General features: G+C 44.1%; 2 protein-coding genes across 8 annotated transcripts; both read left to right on the top strand.

Moving 5' to 3' along the window:
• The first annotated feature begins 399 nt into the window (after nt 1-399).
• On the top strand, nt 400-9725 carry LOC132996720 (NACHT, LRR and PYD domains-containing protein 12-like). 2 transcript variants are annotated; one of them, XM_061067057.1, is made up of 15 exons: nt 400-431; nt 928-1044; nt 1229-1357; nt 1458-1580; nt 1681-1800; nt 1901-2023; nt 2124-2243; nt 2344-2463; nt 2842-3044; nt 3242-5042; nt 5693-5866; nt 6404-6580; nt 7537-7713; nt 8093-8266; nt 8971-9725. In XM_061067057.1, exons 3-15 carry the CDS (start codon nt 1236-1238, stop codon nt 8981-8983), a joined length of 3447 nt encoding a protein of 1148 aa, XP_060923040.1. In that variant the 5' UTR covers nt 400-431; nt 928-1044; nt 1229-1235; the 3' UTR covers nt 8984-9725. The 2 variants fall into 2 exon arrangements, with proteins under 2 accessions (XP_060923040.1, XP_060923041.1); XM_061067058.1 differs by lacking the exon at nt 1901-2023.
• A 629-nt stretch (nt 9726-10354) lies between these two features.
• On the top strand, nt 10355-18059 carry arl13b (ADP-ribosylation factor-like 13b). 6 transcript variants are annotated; one of them, XM_061066880.1, is made up of 10 exons: nt 10355-10913; nt 13560-13630; nt 13739-13988; nt 14327-14432; nt 14586-14788; nt 15133-15244; nt 15358-15517; nt 15820-15936; nt 16358-16426; nt 17138-18059. In XM_061066880.1, the coding sequence occupies exons 1-10, from the start codon at nt 10855-10857 to the stop codon at nt 17149-17151; spliced, it is 1161 nt and encodes a 386-aa protein (XP_060922863.1). In that variant the 5' UTR covers nt 10355-10854; the 3' UTR covers nt 17152-18059. The 6 variants fall into 6 exon arrangements, with proteins under 6 accessions (XP_060922863.1, XP_060922862.1, XP_060922861.1 ...); XM_061066879.1 differs by having other exon boundaries at nt 17001-18059; XM_061066878.1 differs by lacking the exon at nt 17138-18059 and adding an exon at nt 16771-17065.
• The last annotated feature ends 2097 nt before the right edge of the window (nt 18060-20156 follow it).

Raw genomic sequence — 20156 nt, 5'->3', positions numbered from 1 at the left:
ACAAACTATTGACAGATCAGACCAATCGCAAGGAAACACGTCTTCATCGTGTTTGATTCCAGAGTTTATGAGGCTCATTTAAACATCATGAATAATTACATTGTATGACTCAGTCCCAGGAGACGCCCACAGTCAGGACTTCAGTGTTAAAGTGAAGATCTGGAGTCATGATCCCACACTGTCAATTATTAATTATAAATACATGATCCTAAGTTTGTCATCGACATCATAACACAATAAAACACGAACTGTGAACCAGTTCATCTTCATGGGTATGAACTGGACTTTGAACGGGTTGTTTTGGTTGTATAACCAGTTCTTTGTTGAAAATGTCAACAGTGAACTGGTTCAACAGGGAGGAGGAGCCTGAGAACAGGGAGCGGTCAGACTCCATTTTCACCTGGATGAGCAGAAGGAAGGAAAGAGTACAGGTGAGTGTGAACACAACTTTCTGAAAGTTTTGCTGTCACACTCTCACACCGCAGTGATACAGAGAAATTTCGGTGTTAGAAGAGGAGCTGGTTCAGAGAGAGCGACCACCACCAGAGGCAGAGAAACAGGAAGTGCAGGCAATGTGTTGCTACAGATCTGATTAAAACTGACTTCCGTGTTTAATAACAGAACGTGTTTTCACAATCATACGTTACAGCAGTCTTCACCAACAATTACTGTTATTATTGTCTGTCAAATATATTTCATGAGTTAAGTTAAAAACAGCCGTTTTAATTTTAGAACACGCACGCACGCACGCACGCACGCACGCACGCACGCACGCACGCACGCACACACACACACACACACACACACACACACACACACACACACACACACACACACACACACACACACACACACACACACACACACACACACACACACACACACACACAGTCATGTCATGAGTCATGTGATTTCCTGTAACTGCAGATCGGCCGGATGGGGAATGAGCCTCAAGGCGAAAGCGGAAGTGTTCAGACTTGTTCTACCAACTAACCATCTATGGTTCTAACGACAAGGACAGGAGACACGTGAAGTCTGAGGCTGGTGAGTGTTCAGCAACATTAATATTAATCCATTCCTATTATTTTACTGTCACAGACTCTGAGTCAGTTTTCTACTTGTGGACTTTAGAGAGAAGAAGATTCAGGATGAATTTCTGTCAGGAAATCAACAGTTTGACTACAACACATAACACCTTTTTTTGAGCTCACAGTGTTTTTCCTCTCAGACTGAAGATGAGTGGTTATGAGGATGAAGAGGAGGACAGAGCAGAGTCTCAAGTGTCCAGCTGCGTGTCTCTGAAGAGTGAAGATCCTTCTATATTCTTCAGTAATGAACCTGGACCCTCACACACAGAGTAAGAGACCTGCTACAAACATGTGAAGCTCCAAACTGAATCCTCAGTGAATGAACCAGTGAATTATGTGTTCTCAATAAAAAAAATGTTGTGTTTGCAGAGGTCAGGACCACGGACTGAGAGCAGAGTCTCCAGGGTCCAGCAGCCTGTCTCTGAAGAGTGACTGGTCCAATGATAATCCTCCTATAAACTTCAGTAATGAACCTGGAGCCTCACACACAAAGTAAGAAACCTGCTACAAACATGTGAACCTCCAAACTGAATCCTCACAGAATTAACCAGTGAATGATGTGTTCTGTATGAAAACATGTTTGTGTTTGCAGAGGTCAGGACCACAGACTGAGAGCAGAGTCTCCAGGATCCAGCTGTCTGTCTCTGAAGAGTGACTGGTCCATGTATCTTCCTCCAACGTTCAGTAAGGAACCTGGACCCACACACACAAAGTAAGAGACCTGCTACAAACATGTGAACCTCCAAACTGAATACTCACAGAATGAACCAGTGAATGATGTGTTCTGTATGAAAACATTTTGTTTTTTGCAGAGGTCAGGACCACAGACTGAGAGCAGAGTCTCCAGGGTCCAGCTGCCTGTCTCTGAAGAGTGACTGGTCCAATGATAATCCTCCTTTAAACTTCAGTAATGAACCTGGACCCTCACACACAAAGTAAGAGACCTGCTACAAACATGTGAACCTCCAAACGGAATCCTCACAGAATGAACCAGTGAATGATGTGTTCTGTATGAAAACATGTTTGTGTTTGCAGAGGTCAGGACCACAGACTGAGAGCAGAGTCTCCAGGATCCAGCTGTCTGTCTCTGAAGAGTGACTGGTCCATGTATCTTCCTCCAACGTTCAGTAAGGAACCTGGACCCACACACACAAAGTAAGAGACCTGCTACAAACATGTGAACCTCCAAACTGAATACTCACAGAATGAACCAGTGAATGATGTGTTCTGTATGAAAACATTTTTGTTTTTGCAGAGGTCAGGACCACAGACTGAGAGCAGAGTCTCCAGGATCCAGCTGTCTGTCTCTGAAGAGTGACTGGTCCATGTATCTTCCTCCAACCTTCAGTAAGGAACCTGGACCCTCACACACAAAGTAAGACACTGTTTCTACTGTGACCTGCTCTGAAGAGTATCTAGTTTCCTCTAGTGTGGCCCCTGCATTAGGACACAGCTTCATTGAAGTTGGTGACTAATCTCTCAGAATCACTCAAAGAGCTCAGACCTCGACCAAGAACCAACACGCTCCTTATGAAACCACTTTGAAATTCACTAGAGACTCATTTTGATTTGGATCTGCACCAAATTCCACACACTGGTAAACATCAGTTCTCTGAACATGTCTGTGAAAGAGGACCCCCCACTAACGAACCAACCAACACACAAACATACTGGGTGAAAACAAAACCTCCTTGACAGACGTAATGACAACCTGTGACTGTGACATGTGAGTTATCAGGAAATGTCTTCACAGGAAGAGGAAGAGGAGTCATGTTTCTGAGGAGGAGCAGTCGTCCTGCTGTGCTTCGTGTCAGGACGTCCTGAAGGATCCAGTCTCCACCAGCTGTGGACACTGGTTCTGCAGACAGTGCATCACATCATACTGGGACCAGTCTGGTTCTTCAGGAGACTCCTCCTGTCCCCAGTGTGGAAAAAGATCCAGAACAGGAGCTGGAGGTCAGACAGCCGGTCAGAACAGCACTGTACATGTGTCTGCTGATGTCTTCACTACTGACAACAGCATATGTGGTTTAACATCGTTATAATAGCACAAAGTTAAAAAGCTTTTATTTTCTGTAGTTTTTCTGTATCTGATGAAAACAATCAGCAGATTCTCAGATTATCTGTCTCTGACATTGTTTCTTGTCTTTCAGCAGATCTTGCTCTGCAGGAGGTTTCTGATGAACATAAGCTCAGTCTGAGGAGGAGATGTGAACATGTGACCGAAGGAACTGATGAAACAGGAAGTAGAACCCTCCTCAACAGGATCTTCACTGAACTCTACATCACAGAGGGACAGAGTGAAGAGGTTAATACTCAACATGAGGTGAAGCAGCTTGAGACGGCTTCCAAGATGAAGATCCTCCACGACACTCCCATCAAGTGCCACGACATCTTTAAAGCCTCCACTGACCAGCAGAGAAGCATCAGAGTCGTCCTGACCAACGGCATCGCTGGTGTTGGAAAAACCTTCTCGGTGCAGAAGTTCACTCTGGACTGGGCAGAGGGTTTAGAAAACCAAGATGTGGGTCTGCTGATTGTGCTTTCGTTCAGGGAGCTGAACCTGGTGAAGGACCAGCAGCACAGTCTTCTCACGCTGCTCCATGATTTCAATCCTACATTACAGAAGCTCACGGCAGAGATGCTCACTGTCTGTAAACCTTTGTTCATCTTTGACGGCCTGGATGAAAGCAGACTTTCTCTGGACTTCCACCACAGGGAGCTTGTGTCTGAGGTCACACAGAGGTCATCAGTCAACGTGCTGCTGACAAACCTCATCCGGGGGAATCTGCTTCCCTCGGCTCTCGTCTGGATAACCTCCAGACCTGCGGCGGCCAATCAGATCCCTCCTGCATGTGTTGACAGGGTCACAGAAGTACGAGGCTTCACTGACGCCCAGAAGGAGGAGTACTTCAGGAGGAGATTCAGCGATGAAGAGCTGTGCAGCAGAATCATGTCACACATCAAGACGTCCAGGAGCCTCCACATCATGTGTCAAATCCCAGTCTTCTGCTGGATCAGTGCTACAGTTCTGGAGCACATGTTGACCACAGACCAGAGAGGAGAGCTGCCCAAGACCCTGACTGACCTGTACTCACACTTCCTGCTGGTTCAGACAAAGAGGAAGAACAACAAGTACGGTGAGGGACATGAGATGTCTCCACAGCACCTGATGAGGGCTGATAGGGATGTTCTCCTGAAGCTGGGGAGGCTGGCGCTTAAACATCTGGAGGAAGGAAACATCATGTTCTACCAAGAAGACCTGGAGCGGTGTGGTCTTAATGTCACAGAGGCCTCGGTGTACTCAGGAGTTTGTACTGAGATCTTCAGAAGAGAGTGTGTGATCTTCCAGAAATCAGTCTACTGCTTTGTTCATCTGAGCGTTCAAGAGTTTCTGGCTGCAGTCTACATGTTCCACTGTTACACCGAGAGGAACACAGACAAACTCATCAGCTTCTTGGGAACATATGGGGACACATGGGGTACCTTCTCCCTGGATGACCTCATGAAGAGAACCATGAAGAAATCCCTCACCAGTGAAAATGGTCATCTGGACCTGTTTGTTCGCTTCCTTCACGGCCTCAGTCTGGAGTCCAACCAGAGAGTCTTAGGAGGCCTGCTGGGTCGGACAGAGAACAATCCAAAGATGATCCAGACAGTCATCAACAACCTGAAGGAGATGAAGAGTGGTGACATTTCTCCTGACAGAAGCATCAACATCTTCCACTGTCTGACTGAGATGAACGACCACTCAGTTCATCAGCAGATGAAACAGTTCCTGACGTCAGAGAATAAATCAAAGGAGAAACTCTCTGAGATCCACTGCTCAGCTCTGGCCTACATGCTGCAGATGTCAGAGGAGGTTCTGGATGAGTTGGATTTGAAGAAGTTCATCACAACATACCAGGGTCGACAGAGACTGATCCCAGCTGTGAGGAACTGCAGGAAGGCTCTGTGAGTCCAGATATGATCAATAACATGTTCAATCAGTGGAGATGAGTCGTTCTTCAAATACACTCAGTGTTAAATGATTCTCTCATTGTTTTGGGCAGCATGGTGCTGCAGTGGTCAACACTGTTAGTGCAGCCTTTCTGTGGTTTTATCTGGGTTCTCCAGCTTCCTCCACAAACCCAAAGACATGTAGATCGGAGTTAGTTTGATTGGTGTGTGTGTGTGCGTGCGTGTGTGTGTGCTGCACAGCGAGCACAGAGTGAGGAGACGATCACTGAATCAGTGTTTTGGATGAGAATCACTGACGGTTCCTTTAAACTGAGGAAGCAGGAAATATAGTTTATTCTTCTTTCTTGTCAAAATATAATTCCCACAATGCCACCACCCACCAGTGCAGTGTCAGTCCCTCCAGGTTCCTGACATGTTGCATTCACAATAATATGAGGTCACTGTAACCTTTGACCTTTGACCACCTGAATCTTATGATTTCCTCTGTTAGTCTGAATGAACGCTTGCACCAAATTTTGAAAGATTTTGAGGTGTTTTTAACAAAAAGGGGATTTACCAGGGCAAGGGTAAGATGATCACGTTTCGTATGAATGTTGTGTTTTCGGATTTAATTCTAACAGATTTGATATTTTCTTTAATTACAGACTCGGTGGTTGTGGACTCTCAGAGACTCACTGTGAAGTCGTGGCCTCAGCTCTGAAGTCAGACCCCTCACATCTGAGAGAACTGGAACTGAGTGGAAGCACGTTGCAGGATTCAGGAGTGAATCTGCTGTGTTCTGGACTGGAGAGTCCAAACTGTCGACTGAAGACTCTGAGGTCCTTAAATCCTTATTCACTTTTCAGACTATTTTTCTTATTGGGTCATTGTCTATTTAAATTGTCTCAGCTCTGCTCTGCTCACTGTCCCTCAGTCATCTGTCACTCACCCAGCCTGTCAGTCACGTCCACCTCATCAACTCCATTCACCTGCACTCCCCTGCTCCTTATCACTAAGAAAGTGTCAGTAAATAACATGTGGACTGAGGCCGAGCACTCGTCCTGCTCAGGTTTTCAAAATAAAACACATTCTTATTGAAACACGTTGGACAGTTGATTAGTATAGAAACAAACAGGAAGTAACTGTCAGGAGCCATCCCTACTTTAAACAGTGTTTAATTAAACAAACCTGCTCAGTGACCAAACACACAGAGAAGAAGGTGATGAATGAAACAATGGTCCAACATGTCTGATCTGATATCTATCTTCAGGTCAGAGACTGGGCAGAGGTCAGCAGCATGTTGAGAGTCTGTGTTGACATGATGTCGATCCATAACAACAGGAAAAACCTTCAAATGTTCATATTTCTTTATCCAGGTTGAGTCACTGCAGTCTGTCAGAGATCAGCTGGTCTTCTCTGGCTTCAGCTCTGAGGTCAAACCCCTCTCATCTGAGAGAACTGGATCTGAGAAACAACAAAGACTTGCAGGACTCAGGAGTGAAGGAGCTGTGTGGTTTTCTTCAGAGTCCAACCTGTCGACTGGAGACTCTGAGGTCAGACATCATGTTTTAATGTTAAAGGTTCAGTGTGTAGAATTTAGTGACATCTAGTGGTGAATTTTCATGTTGCAACTTAATATGACAGCGGGCTGAGTTGGTGTTCTGGGACTGGGCTCAGGGTCCAGAGTCCAAGTTGATTAGATTTGATTCCTTTTATCTTTAGGACCAAGTTCTTCAGCCCTGTTTCTTCCACTTTGGGTTCATTTCCAAAATGAAACCCTTCATCTGGTTTCAGGACTTACAGGGTGTCGTCCATGCCTTTATCTTTCACCACTAGATCTCTGTACCATGGTTACGTTAAGTTATGTTAAGTTACAGTTTCACTCTGTTCACGTTTACGACTCCTGAACATGTCAAGCAAGATATTTAGAGACATCTAGTGGTGAAGTTACACATTACAAACAACTGAACTTCGAGGACACAAGGACTTTCAAGCTGTTTTCAGTCATGAACTCTGTAAAATAGTGTCTGGACATTTTCTGGAGTTTGACCTTCTCATATGAAGAACAGGTGGAGCAGCAGGAGGCTGGACATGACGTACAAATCCTGCTGTGGAAAGATCAGTGTTGTTGTTTACAGCTCATCCACACCGGCGTCGGCCCTCATCACCAAAAGCTCTGGACTTGTGTTTCCAAGTTGACGTCATCTACTTGTTCGGCTCCTCTTCTTCATCCTGAGATATTTATGTTATTCCAGTTTCATGCCTGTCACGTGTTTGTGTCCTCAACACGTCCACTCGCGCTCTGTGAATCCTCTGGACATTTACCTGCTCTATTCTCACATAGACTCACTCAGAAACTTTATAAAGAGGCTGCAGGAGAAGTTCCAGAAAATGTCAAGAACAAATTGACTTAGACTTCATGTCTGAAAACAGATACAATGATGTTTAGTCCTTTATTTGCATACATGACCTCAGTTTAATTTACAGTTAAGTTGTATTCTTTATCCAGGTTGTGGAGCTGCAGTCTGTCAGAGATCAGCGGTTCTTCTCTGGCTTCTGCTCTGAGGTCAAACCCCTCTCATCTGAGAAAACTGGATCTGAGCTACAACAAAGACCTGCAGGAGTCGGGAGTGAAGGAGCTTTGTGGTTTTCTACAGAATCCAACCTGTCGTCTGGAGACTCTGAGGTCAGTTCACTGACTGACGTTTGTAGATCTCATATCTATAAAACAGCATTTATGCACAATTGATCTAATTTAATTATAATTTAACATAATTCCTCTTCATACATAACTTGAATCCATTAATTAGTTAATCTGTGTCATTTTAAATATTCAGCTACTTGTTAAACACTGAGTTTAGTTCAGGATTTCCTAAACTGATCTGCAGGACAGAGACCGGTTACAAATAATCTATTTTTACTGAATCAGGACTCGTTTTTAGTCCAACATGTCTGATTTCATATTAATCTTCCATGTTATGAGTCTGTGCCCACATGAATATGTGTCTGTTATTTTCACACATGAATTCAGTTTAATTTACAGTTAAGTTGTATTCTTTATCCAGGTTGTGGAGCTGCAGTCTGTCAGAGATCAGCTGTTCGTCTCTGGCTTCAGCTCTGAGGTCAAACCCCTCTCATCTGAGAGAACTGGATCTGAGGAGAAACGACCTGCAGGACTCAGCAGTGGAGGAGCTGCTTGATCTGAAGCAGAGTCCAACCTGTGGACTGGAGACTCTGAGGTCAATAGATGGCTGGAGTCAGTCCACGCTGCTTTCATCAGTATTTTACTAAACAAAGTCAGTATCACAGGGCTAACCTGCTCCAGTTTAAGTTGGAGATCAACCCGTATAAAAGCTCCGCCCACTGACCACAGTGACTCTACACTGTTGTGTCCTTAAAGGGGTAGGGTTAGGGAAGTTTAAATCAAAGTCTGGTTGGTTCAGTTGATCTCTAACTCACCTAGTACATCTCAATCTCTCCAGACTCTTCCTGTCACCAAAACACCAAATGCACTCAGTCAGCTTCCTGAAATAGGTCCATGTGTTTTTATTGAGTAGTGAAGTCAGGGGTTTCCACCACAGTGTGTGTCCTCAGAGACAGTGAGACAGTGTCTGTCCTCAGAGACAGTGTGTATCCATCTGTCTCATCTGGTCCCAGTTTGTCAGAAGCAGATGTTCATCAACACACAGTGAAACATGGCTTCACCTGTAACAGCAGTAAATCCACCTCTCAGGTGTCCACTCTGCACTTTGACATGCAGAGGACACACACTTTGCTCTTAGCGTGTTCATTCCAACACGTGAACATGAAGCAGAGAGGAAGCTTCTCCACCTCTGAACAGGACTAAAGTCCCTGCTGCTCTTTCTACTGGATGTGCTGCATCACTGACTCACAGCTGATGAAGTGAGTCTCTGTAAACACTGATGTCTGCTTCTCTCAACAGCTGGCGATCTTAGTGGAGCTGAGTGTGAAGAGGACAGTGTGTGTGGACGGAGGCTGAGCTGTGTCCTGAGGATCCAGAGGCTGAAGCAGCAGCAGCTTGGCGTCCTCGATTTCGTTCGTATTAACCAACGTTTCATTGTTACTGTCAATAATTTTCAGCTGCTTTCCAAAAGAGTTTTGACCAGCTACCGTGTGACCAGTGCTGCTGTAAATTGAACTATTGCTGTCGCTAACCTGTGTCGTAAGATAAAAAAAATGAAATGTTTTTTTTTGTGGAGGAAAAAAAGGGGGGGGAAAAAGAAAAAAACTGATGGAAATGTGTAAGCTATTTTATTTAGTGACTCTTATTTTGAAGAGGGGTTTTACCGGAACAATGTGCTGTACTATAAGGCCGACTATAAACGGCTGCTATGTCTCCTGTGTCTTCCTTAGGCTGAGGCCTTATTCAATACAACAACTAAACGCTCGGCTACAATTGCATGGTTTTATTCTAATATCAACTCAAAAAAAAAATGTAAAATTTTTTTTTTTAATAAAAAAAATAAATATTTGTATTTGTTTTTTGGAATGCATTTCGCGACCCCGCCTCTGTGTCTCGCAACCCCCACTTTGGGAACCCCTGGCCTAGGGGGTAGAGTGGGCGTATTATTTTTTTTGTCTCTTTGGGTGGGGGGAATTATTGACTTTATTTAATTAGTTTTATTTCATCTGTGTATATGTTTTTTTATTTTATGTAATTTTCTGTAATGTTTAATGTAGAGTGCTCTGTTTGCTCAGCATGTTCTCTTGCATTGTGAATATTTGGAAAAATAAAATATATATATAAAAAACAAAAAAGTACCCTTAGTGGCATACATTTCTTAATCTATCAGTTTGTGTGCAGTTGACAGGGGCTATACAATAATAGGGCACATTTTTATTTATTTTCTCTATTGTCTGCCCGGCAGTCATTAAGTTAATGTTAATATTTGAAATAAAACTTGTAAAGCTCTTAGTGAATTTGACTGTGTTGTATTTGAAGGTATGATTCAACCTTTTTCCATGGTCCAGTATTTAAAAAAAAAAAAATAGTAATATCGAACGCAATACTTACAGAATCGCAATACCCACAGAATCGCAATACATATAGTATCGCTACCTAAGTATCGTGATAGTATCTATCGGAGGTCCCTGCCGATTCCTGTCCCTAATTATTACATTTACTCGGGTTATACTTCACTAAAATCAGTGCAGATACATGTTTTATATTATATCATATCAGTTATATATATACCATATATAGAAGCTGTAGTTTTTAAATCATCCTCGGACTCTTTCTGAAAGACGTCGCTCACGCACGCTGACGTCATCACGCACCGCAGCCTAGCAGCAGCGGTACACACGGCGTAAACAAAGCGGGGAGCTACAACCAGGGCTAAAGCTAGCTAGCTGCTGTTACGTGAGTAAAACAGCTAATGTGGGCTGCTTCAGATTAGCTGAGAAATCAACAACTCCAACACACTGCTGAGTTTCAGCGTATGTGTGTGTCAGAGTAGACTCAGTCACTGGAATTAAACGCGGTGACACGACACCGTTACAGCTAGCCACGTTAGCTTCAGCTAGCCACCGTTACAGCTAGCCTCATCTAACGGGACGGGGGACTCCGTGTTCCTGGAAGTTGCCCGTCGCCCAGAATCACGTTTATCGACACCACACATGGCGACGGGCGTTTGATTCTCCCCCCGCTGCCCATGTCCACCCCCGTGGAAGATGTCAACCATCGATGCCAACACGGGTTAGCTCGCCATGTAGCTAATTGAGGGTTTCCAAGAGTTGGATCGATCGAGGTGTGACCGGGTCCCGGCCGAGGGGACGCCCGACCGCAGGCACCTGGAGTCGGCCTGACATGTTCAGCCTCATGGCGAACTGCTGCAACTGGCTAAAGCGCTGGCGAGAGCCGGCCAGGTGAGTTGTGTGGTGAAGCCCTGAGATCCTGCTGTACAGATCCAACTTGGACAGATGCAAACAGGTTGTTCCTGTGGGTACAGCAGAGGAAAGAGATGGAGGCTGACTGTCATGACCTCAGTCTCTTTCCACTCAATAAACCAGTTCCTGTAAATTACCAGGGGGAGACTTCTTTAGATATTCCGAACATTTCTGCAGAATTTTGAGACTTTTAGGGGTTCGTGCTCCGAAAAATTAATATCTTGTGTTTTAACACTTTCCAATCTGTCAGTCCCGTTGATTCCACTCCCATTAAAACAAAATGGGAAGAAGAGAGAGGCACCAAAATCTCAGATAAAGAATAAGAACAGTGCAAGGAATTGTTTAGTCCAGTTTAAAGTCCACTTCTCTAAGGAGAGGTTGCATAGTTTATAACCCAACGTGCAACAAATATTCTTTGGCAGATGACACCCTACTCTATAGCTCCGCCCTATGCCCTTTAAATCAGAGTGACTCGTTCCGTATCTTCAATGTTATATCCCAAATACCATCATCCTGGATATACCTGATTACCTTAAAAACATACACAACAGTGTTTCCTTTCTTCCGGCTTCAATATTGCAAAGAACCTTCTTCTTACGCACTGGACTCACAAATACACTTTATCTGGAAAAGAATAAGATCCACCCTTTTGAAAATGCTTCAGTATTTCCACAAGAGCCGTGCTCCCTTCATTCACTTCGATGCACAGACAATGTAAATTAGTATTTTTCTAGGTTTTTTTTTTCCTCTCCTCTTAGTTCTTTTGTCATGTCTCATGTTTTCTTTTTTATATACATGCTCAAGAAAAGCAAGTATATTGCATCTGATTGTTCGCATGTCCTTCCAGTCACGTAGATGTCTGCACGCCCTGTTTAATTCATATCACCCTGTTGAGCTAGAAAATATCCAGAGAAGTTAAATCAGCTCTTCATCATCCATTCTCACTATTTTAGCGTAATCTATTCAATGATCCTCAACTGCTGGAATATCACACTGATCCAGGTCTGTCAGTCAGTTTTTAACCTATTTTATTTAGATTTTTAACTTAAGCCAGACATCTGCTTTAATTACCGGTGTTGTGGTTATTTCAGTATTATTTGACGATAACATTATACATTCTAAGAAAATACATCATCTGACATTTTTTCAAGGGCATCAAATGCACATCACAAACTTATTACTGGTAATGATTGTTTTATTTTGTGCAACTGCGAGATAAGGATTTTGGTGAATAATCTTAAGTGAATGAGCCAATTTGATTTTATATTAAATATCTTGGGTTTTGGTTCGTTGGTTGTATAAAACCCATTTAATGCTGTGGCATTTGTTTTTTAGGGAAAATGCAATTGCCATTTTTTATTATGACATTGTAGAAGCCAAACAGATAAGTCATAAATCCACTCGTTCATCATATGTAAGAAAGGATTTAAGTGTCTCCTCGTTTTTGTTCTTTTAATGAACATACTCTCATCCTTTTTTATCTGAGGCATCTTTGATTACTGTTTACTCTCAAACAAAAAGGTGTGAGGCACTAAGATTTAATCAGCGATGCTTAACCCACGTGGTACCTGTGAGGCATCTGATCCTGTGGACTTAGTCCGAAATCCTTCACTAATCCTGCAGGCAGGTCTGCTCAGGGCGTCTCTTCCTCTTGGTCCGTGGCTGTGACGGGTTTGTGTCAGCGAGGGCAGCCGGGTGATGGGTTAGCGGACAGGGGACGGGAAGCATCTCGCTTTTTTTGGAGGTTTACGCAAAGATGATGAAGGCCAGTTGGCTCCAGAGGACGGTCAGATGGATCATTCGGTTGTTGTCTTTTTGGCGCAAGCTTCAAAGTTAAGTACACAGCCGGGAGACAACATTTGATTGCTGTGTTATTACCGTGTAAGCATCCACCAAAATTCCTGCTTTTAAGGTGCCATTATTTTTATTTCTCTGTGATGGATCCTTTCATAAAGTGGCTCCGCGATTACAAATATTGCTGTGAGAGCAATAACGCTGAATAATATATTTTGCAATTGATGGTGCAAATGTTGCATTTCTTTTTAAAAAGTTTGTTCCCCTTGTTTATCAAAGTTCAGGTGTCCAGGTGTGTGCATGGTGCATTCCTGCAGAGACGACTGAGCAGGCATCTGTTCCTTTGTTTGCCTGTGTCGTCCTGCAGGAAAGCTCATCTTGGCTCACAATACAAATCCCAGGCCCGGCGTGAATTCGTTTGTCTTCGGAGGACTTAAAAGCAAGATGTGTTGTTTGACATATTCATTCCAGAAAATAAACACCACAATTAAGTCCACAATCTGGTAATTTCACGGCTAAACATGCATTTTATACTTTATATTGCTCGTAAGCCAGTATACCACATTTATTTGTTTAATTTGTTTTCGCTGACCTCGTGACTGTTGCTGACCCAGTCGGCCTGCAGACATCTGATTGCGTTGGTCATTCAGATTATTAACTGGCTTATCTGTGCCCCCAAATGCGTCATGGACACTAATGCCAACTTTCCAAGTCGATTCTGTGTCACGGACACAGCACATTTAGATGCAGGGCACCGCAGACGCCATCAGATGACCCGGGGTTTTTGTAGGAGTGATGTTTGTGTTCATTTGTCCTCTTCTCATCTTACAGGAAAGTGACTCTGGTGATGGTGGGACTGGATAATGCAGGGAAGACGGCCACAGTGCGAGGGATCCAAGGAGGTTTGTTATAGATATTATAATGTTTGGTTCCTCATATATTTTAAACTGAAATAATTTGGTATCGTACAATTTCCCTTTACTCTCCTCATTTCTTATCTCCTCCCTCAGAAAATCCTCAGGATGTGGCTCCAACTGTAGGTTTTTCCAAGGTCGACCTGAAGCAGGGCAAGTTCGAGGTGACCATCTTCGACCTGGGCGGCGGGAAGAGAATCCGGGGCATCTGGAAGAACTACTACTCCGAGTCGTACGGCGTGGTGTTCGTGGTCGACTCCAGCGACGTCCAGCGGATCCAGGAGACGCGGGAGACCATGGCCGAGGTCCTTCAACACCCCCGCATCGCAGGCAAACCTGTGCTAGTGTGAGTGTGATATTTCCCCGGAAAGGATGCTGTATTACACACTTAAAAATGTATATTTTGAAAATGTTTTGAAAGTGCGAAGGGATTTCAAAAACTGTCTTGACACTTTGATGAAAGTGGAAAGGATGAGGACATTATAGAGGCATTATCAAGGCAGGTGGTTTGATAACTGTCCTTGCAGCTACTTTACCTTTCTCTTAAAAGATTGAGGGAGCTGGTTGAACCGGCAGCAAGTTCAGCCAAATCACAGGAGAGTGCAATGTGTTCTTAAATTTGTTTACTTTCCCCCCCCGCACGTCAGCACTCACGGGTATCTCTGTGTTCCTCTCTGCGTTCAGCCTCGCCAACAAACAGGACCGGGACGGAGCGCTGGCTGAAGCCGACATCATCGAGAACCTGTCGTTAGAGAAGCTTGTCAACGAGAACAAGTGTCTCTGTCAGATCGTAAGTGTTTGTGCACCTGTTGGGGGGATCAGCAGTCGAGTGGCGTTAAGGGCTTTTGTTTTTTAAGTGTAAGACGGCAAGTCCTTTAGAGGATGCTTTCGAGACTCCAAGTGCTGGCAGCATCTAATCTCTGAATATGTGCTCCTGCGCCAGGAGCCGTGCTCTGCAGTCCTGGGTTACGGCAATAAGATGGACAAGTCCATCAAGAAGGGCCTGAACTGGCTCCTCAGCAACATCGCCAAAGACTATGAGGCGATCACGGAGCGCGTGCAGAAGGACACGGCCGAGCAGCGAGCGCAGGAGGAGCAGGACAAGAAGGAGCGGGCGGAGAGGGTGCGGCGGATACGAGAAGCAAGGTTAGGAAAACACAAGGGGCCATAAAGAGAAACCAACATCTGTAGACTGTAGATAAGAGCTACTAAAAATCACACGTGAACATGACAACGGGGAAACCATGAGGTGGAGACAGATAAGGAAAGAAATTATGTCGGGACAGATAAAAGAAGGATGAGATGGACAGAGGCAAATTATAAATGAGGCTGCGGAGAAGTTGAAATGTCAAAATGCCACTAAAGTCTCCCCTCCGTCTGTAAAAGTATATTTCCCCTCGCTTTCTTGTCCTTGAGTTAAATGAAAGAGACCTGTCTTTCTGCTTTTGCATTAATTTTGACTGGATGTTGACATCTTGTTGTTTCTTCAGAGAACGAGAGGAGCTAGAAGAGGCCGAGCGAGAAGGTCGGCCGATCCAAGAGGAGCTTGATGAGGAAAATGTTCCCAGCCCCTTCCAGCCAATCGACAACGTCATCACTGAGGTGCGTGACTGTTGGTGAACGCACAACTGGAAGGTGTCGTGTTGTGTTGGAGCTCGAGTCGAAGCATTCTGTATTTCAAAGATTCCGGGATGAGGCTTTCATTCTCCTTTCAGAACGAGGACAAAGAAAAGGAGAGGAGGCGGCAGAAGGAGCTGCAGGAGGGCAGGAGTAAAAGCCCGAAGGCGGATGGTGATCAAGGAGAGGAGGAGTGTGAGGAAGGCGAGGAGGAGGAGCCAGAGGATTCAAGACGAGCGTCGGAAAGCGCAAGTTCAGGTGAGTGATATGTTTTGTAAATTCACCTCGGAAATACATACATTCATATGGCTGGGAATAGTTTTAAACAACGAGAGGGCGTCTCTGAAGAGGCTCAGCTTCTGGAATGTGAATCTGCTTTGAACCATATGGAAAGTAAAACTGAGCTTGTTGATAAACACAAAGCAAGAAAGGAAAGCCGTTAAAATAAACATCTGAAACGAATATTTTAAAGACGCTAAAAATACTACCAGAAGTCTGCAATGCAATCTCTACTGAAGTCCAACCGCTGTCTGGTGTCTCACTCCTCTCTGCACGTTCAGCCACAACAGGCGAGCAAAGCAAGAAGAGGAAGCTGTTCCTGAAGAGGAAGCACCGCGTGGACCCCCTGCGGACGGAGGACGGGCCTGCGGAGAGCCTCGCCCCCCCGGCGCCACCTGGTGAGTGTGTGGACATAGATTCAAGCCGCCATCCTTGTTGCTCCTGATTGTTTTCCACTTACAATCCAGTGGGAGGCTTTTATTTTGAAGCAGCTACTGGAAGTGCAATAAATTTTTCAGAGCCCAACTAATATTGATTTTTGAGGGAGTATAAATGCATATATTTTTATAAACACAAATTAACATCTCGTCTTTTTATAGTTTTTGGTGTGAAATATACATTTTATATCTACGAACGTGAGATATGGGTCATTGTGGCCGACTTTTTCTTTAGTAATGAAAACAGGATGATGTATCTTTTATTAAAAAAGCTCTCAAGGAGCCACATGCACCAGATCCTGCCTCTGGTGGGAAGAGGGAACCCGAACGTCCCTTTTTTCCCTCTGATGAGTTTGTGTGTCTCTTTTTATTTTTTTTTTAGTGGGATGGGCCACACCCAAAGCGTCTAGGCTGCCAAAACTAGAGCCGCTGGGGGACTCGAAGCATTCCGGTAAAGCTGCCTGTGTGACGTCTGGTTATGCTTCATCCCTCGTTGCCCTCATCAGTTCGATTTCATGCATTACTTCCCTTTTTTTTTGTTGTTCATCCCAATCAGCCGTTAATCTCCTCGCTAACCTGGTCTGCTCGTGGATTAACCCGTTCATTAAATGTCACGGCTCGGACTCAGCGTTTCCTTGGTGGATTTGCACGTTCCACAGCAGCGGTGCTAAACGTCTTGTCGTGCCGTTGCAAAGGAAACACTGAAACCTGCCTCGCGATGTGTGTCGCCTGTTCAGCATCACAAACCCACATCGCTGTGTCTCTTTTGTTTTTTCTCCTCCTGCGTCTCACCAGGCATGTGTTTGAATGTGTGTGGCTCCTTCATGGTGGCAGACGTCTTAACCAACTCCAAGGCCTGTTTGTGTGCTCATCCACATCCGTCCTCCTGTCCACCGCAAATCACTGTCTCTCATTTCGTTTATGTCCTTCTAACCAGAGCTCAAATTGACATTGTTTGAACTCCAGGTCTCAATGGATGTGGTTTACTAATAACATCCAACCCTTTCTCTTCATGCCCTCCACAGACTTTTTCAAGAAGCCTCTCCCGCCGGTCGCGAACAGGCCGCAGCCTAACGGTGACGCTCATGACATCGTGTTCTAGCCTCTTTTCGCTGAGGTTCAAATCACTGCTCTCCCCTTTTTTCTTGCTTTCTGTCTCAAGCGAGCAGCGGCTAGTCGGCCCCGGACGCACCGGACGACTCGACGCCGGAGCCGGTGGACGCGCGGCCGACGCTGAGCGCAGCAGCGTCCCGGGAGGCAACGTCCTGCTCAGAGGCCGAAAGTTCGGTTTCACGGACTGACACAGCTTCATGTGAAACGTGGAACCCCGTCTGAACTGATATTTGTCGGGTTCCGAGTCTGATCAGCAGAAGCACTTTTGCTGCGGAGATGTCCCCACAACCGTTAGAGTGAAACTTTATTTTGTATCGATAATATCAGTGTTAGACAGCGTTGGACTCTGTGTGTCCAACTGAGATGCTTTTAATTGACAAAGAATGTAAATATGTTTATTATTATTTCATCCATTTATTTTTGCATTTTCCGTGTTGTAATGTGCGTACGATGTTGTGGATGTCGGTCAAAAAGCAAAAAGGTTTTAAGTGCTTTTAATTCGATCTTTTAAAAAATTACAAATAGTTCCCTGTTATTTAACAGAGGATGGAAACGAGAATGAACTGTAAAATCGGAACATTGGAAACGTGTTACACTACATCATGAACTGGTCAGTTTTAGTAATGAATGTCTCCACATTTCAATTGATGATTGTAAAGTTTTTACGGCCATCGAACAGAAAAAAACTCTAATAAGGGAAACGTTACACTACTCAGCAGCATCGTAAAGCAGCATATCTTTTTATTTATTGTTAGGAATGTCAACACGTAAATATATATTTGTCTACAGGGCTACAGATTGTTTCATGCATTCTGCTGTTCACACTGTGTACCTGCTTTTAAAGTGATATTTCTCCCGAGGCAGGAGTCAGCCTCAGAGGCGGCCCCGAGGAGGGAGCCGGCGCCGCTGCCGACTCGCTTTGAGAGTAGCAGGGAAATAGCTAAAATCAGGAAAAACAACAAATCTGGAAGCCCCAGTTAAGTTTCTCGTTTGAAGCGTTTGCAGCGGGACACTGAGGGAGGAGAATGTATCTCTACACCGACACCTGGAACCCCCGATACTGGGCCAGAACACATGAGAGTATATGCAGATGGGAAATATCACTTTAAAACCACAAGGAACATTCACATTCTTGTTAATGAGCTCAATAATTGAAAACATATTTTTTCTACCCAGCTTGAATTTTGTAACGGCACAATTAAAGATGTTTCTCGTCGATCTGGGTGTGATTGGAATCTGTTTGTGTTTGTTCTACTGCAGGATTTCTCCATCACCAGCAGCTGTGGCTGCTGTGGAGCGATGGTTGTGTTTTATTTTGAGCTCAGCGTGAACACGCGTCGCTTCATCACCCGGCTTCTGCTCAGAATACATATGTCACTGCTTGTGTTTATCCAGTGTTTCTGGTGCTGGCTCTTAATGCAGATGCTGTAAAGGTTAGGATCAGTTTTTCTAAATGTAAAGAAATATCCTAACACTGACATTTTACTGTAAACCAGCAGTACTTAAGTAGGCAGCTCAAGTAAATATACGTTATAACTTTAATTCACTGGGAGACACAAGAATAAGTCACAGAAGAAAAATTCTAAATGTGGGTGACAGACAAATACCAAAGGAGATATTTTTTTACATTTGGGTAATTTTAAATTGTTTACATGCTCTAGTGTTCAGAAAATGTCACTTTCCTCAAATAAATCCATTGCAGCAGCTTCTCTTCTCAGCCACGGGTTTAAATGTTAAATTGTAATACTTCAAACTAAGCTCAATGATAAAAGTCTCTTCGTGTGCCTTGGATGGAAAAGCAGTTTCCAACATATTCAGTGGATTTGAACGCTGTTGTGTCGGGAGCGTGCCTATGTTCCCACAGCCCAATGTTCCCACAGCCCTATGTTCCCACATTTCTAATATTCATTACAAAATTAGGCCCTATGTTCCTACAGTTCCCACATTTCTACCCCTGTCTGGTAGTTAAGGGTTCACCATTCCGTAGCTGGTGAACCCCAACCCTAAACTCTCTTGAGCTCAACACCCCTAACCCTAATTTTCAGAAAAATCGAGAAATGTGGGAACATTGGGCTATGGGAACATCGGGACAAATTTTTCAAAATAAATCTGGGAACATAGGTCTGTGGGAACAAAGGGCCTAATTTTCAAAATTGTCAGTGAAAAAAAAATCCTTAGAAATGTGGGAACATAGGGCTGACCACGTTGTGTTGCTGCCCTTTTGATTAGGTTTCCACCCTCTAATTTTATTGCAGTACAAACAAGATATATTAGGTTTTGTCTTGTCAACTTCATTTAATAAATATACGTCCATTCCTGCCATTCAGGCCTGCTACACACTAGGGGGCATGAGGTAGAATGATTAAATGACGATGTGATTTGAAACCGGTGAAGTCAACATGTGATTGCAATGCTGTGTCAAGATTTGGTGCAAAAGCAGCCTCCAGGAAAGGCCTCGTCCTTTAGGAACAGAGATGTGCCGAGGATCGCTAGTTGGCCAACAAATGGGTGAGAAAGTTATTGAAAGTGTGAAGGGATGTCACCCCTCTGACTAACAGTGCTCTCCGGTATATAACCACAGGGGCTTAGGATTACTTTAATGCGTAGTTACATCCACGAATGCCAGTTAAAACTTTACCGTACAAAGTGGTAAATACTTTACTGTCCCAGCTTTTTCTAATATGCTGCAAGAGTCAAAGTTAAAATAAGTGTTTATTTTGAAAACACTAAAATTCATGCTTTTGTATTGTTTTCATTGTAAAACAGGTCAAAGATCATTTACACCTTTAAATGTAACAAATCGTTCAAAGTTTTTCTGATTTGGGCTTGTAGAGTCACTTTGATTAAGTTGATAGAAAATGTTATTTATGCAAAAAAGAGCATATAATAGTTCTTAGAATCCTGTTGAGTATTTGCTGTTGTTCCCGGTTTGTGACTTGTGCCGACACCAGGAAACCAGTGAATGTGTGCAACGACCTGGATTTCCATCATCAACAATGACAGATGAGCTGAAGCAAGACCAGATTTAGAATGAGCGGCTTCATTACGCAGATCTTCGATCAAAGCGA

This window comes from Limanda limanda, chromosome 23 (genome assembly GCF_963576545.1).
Source record: "Limanda limanda chromosome 23, fLimLim1.1, whole genome shotgun sequence".
Classification (NCBI taxonomy): Eukaryota; Metazoa; Chordata; class Actinopteri; order Pleuronectiformes; family Pleuronectidae; genus Limanda; species Limanda limanda.
The sequence above is the reverse complement of the archived record's forward strand: the minus strand, read 5'-3'. Positions and strand labels throughout refer to the sequence as shown.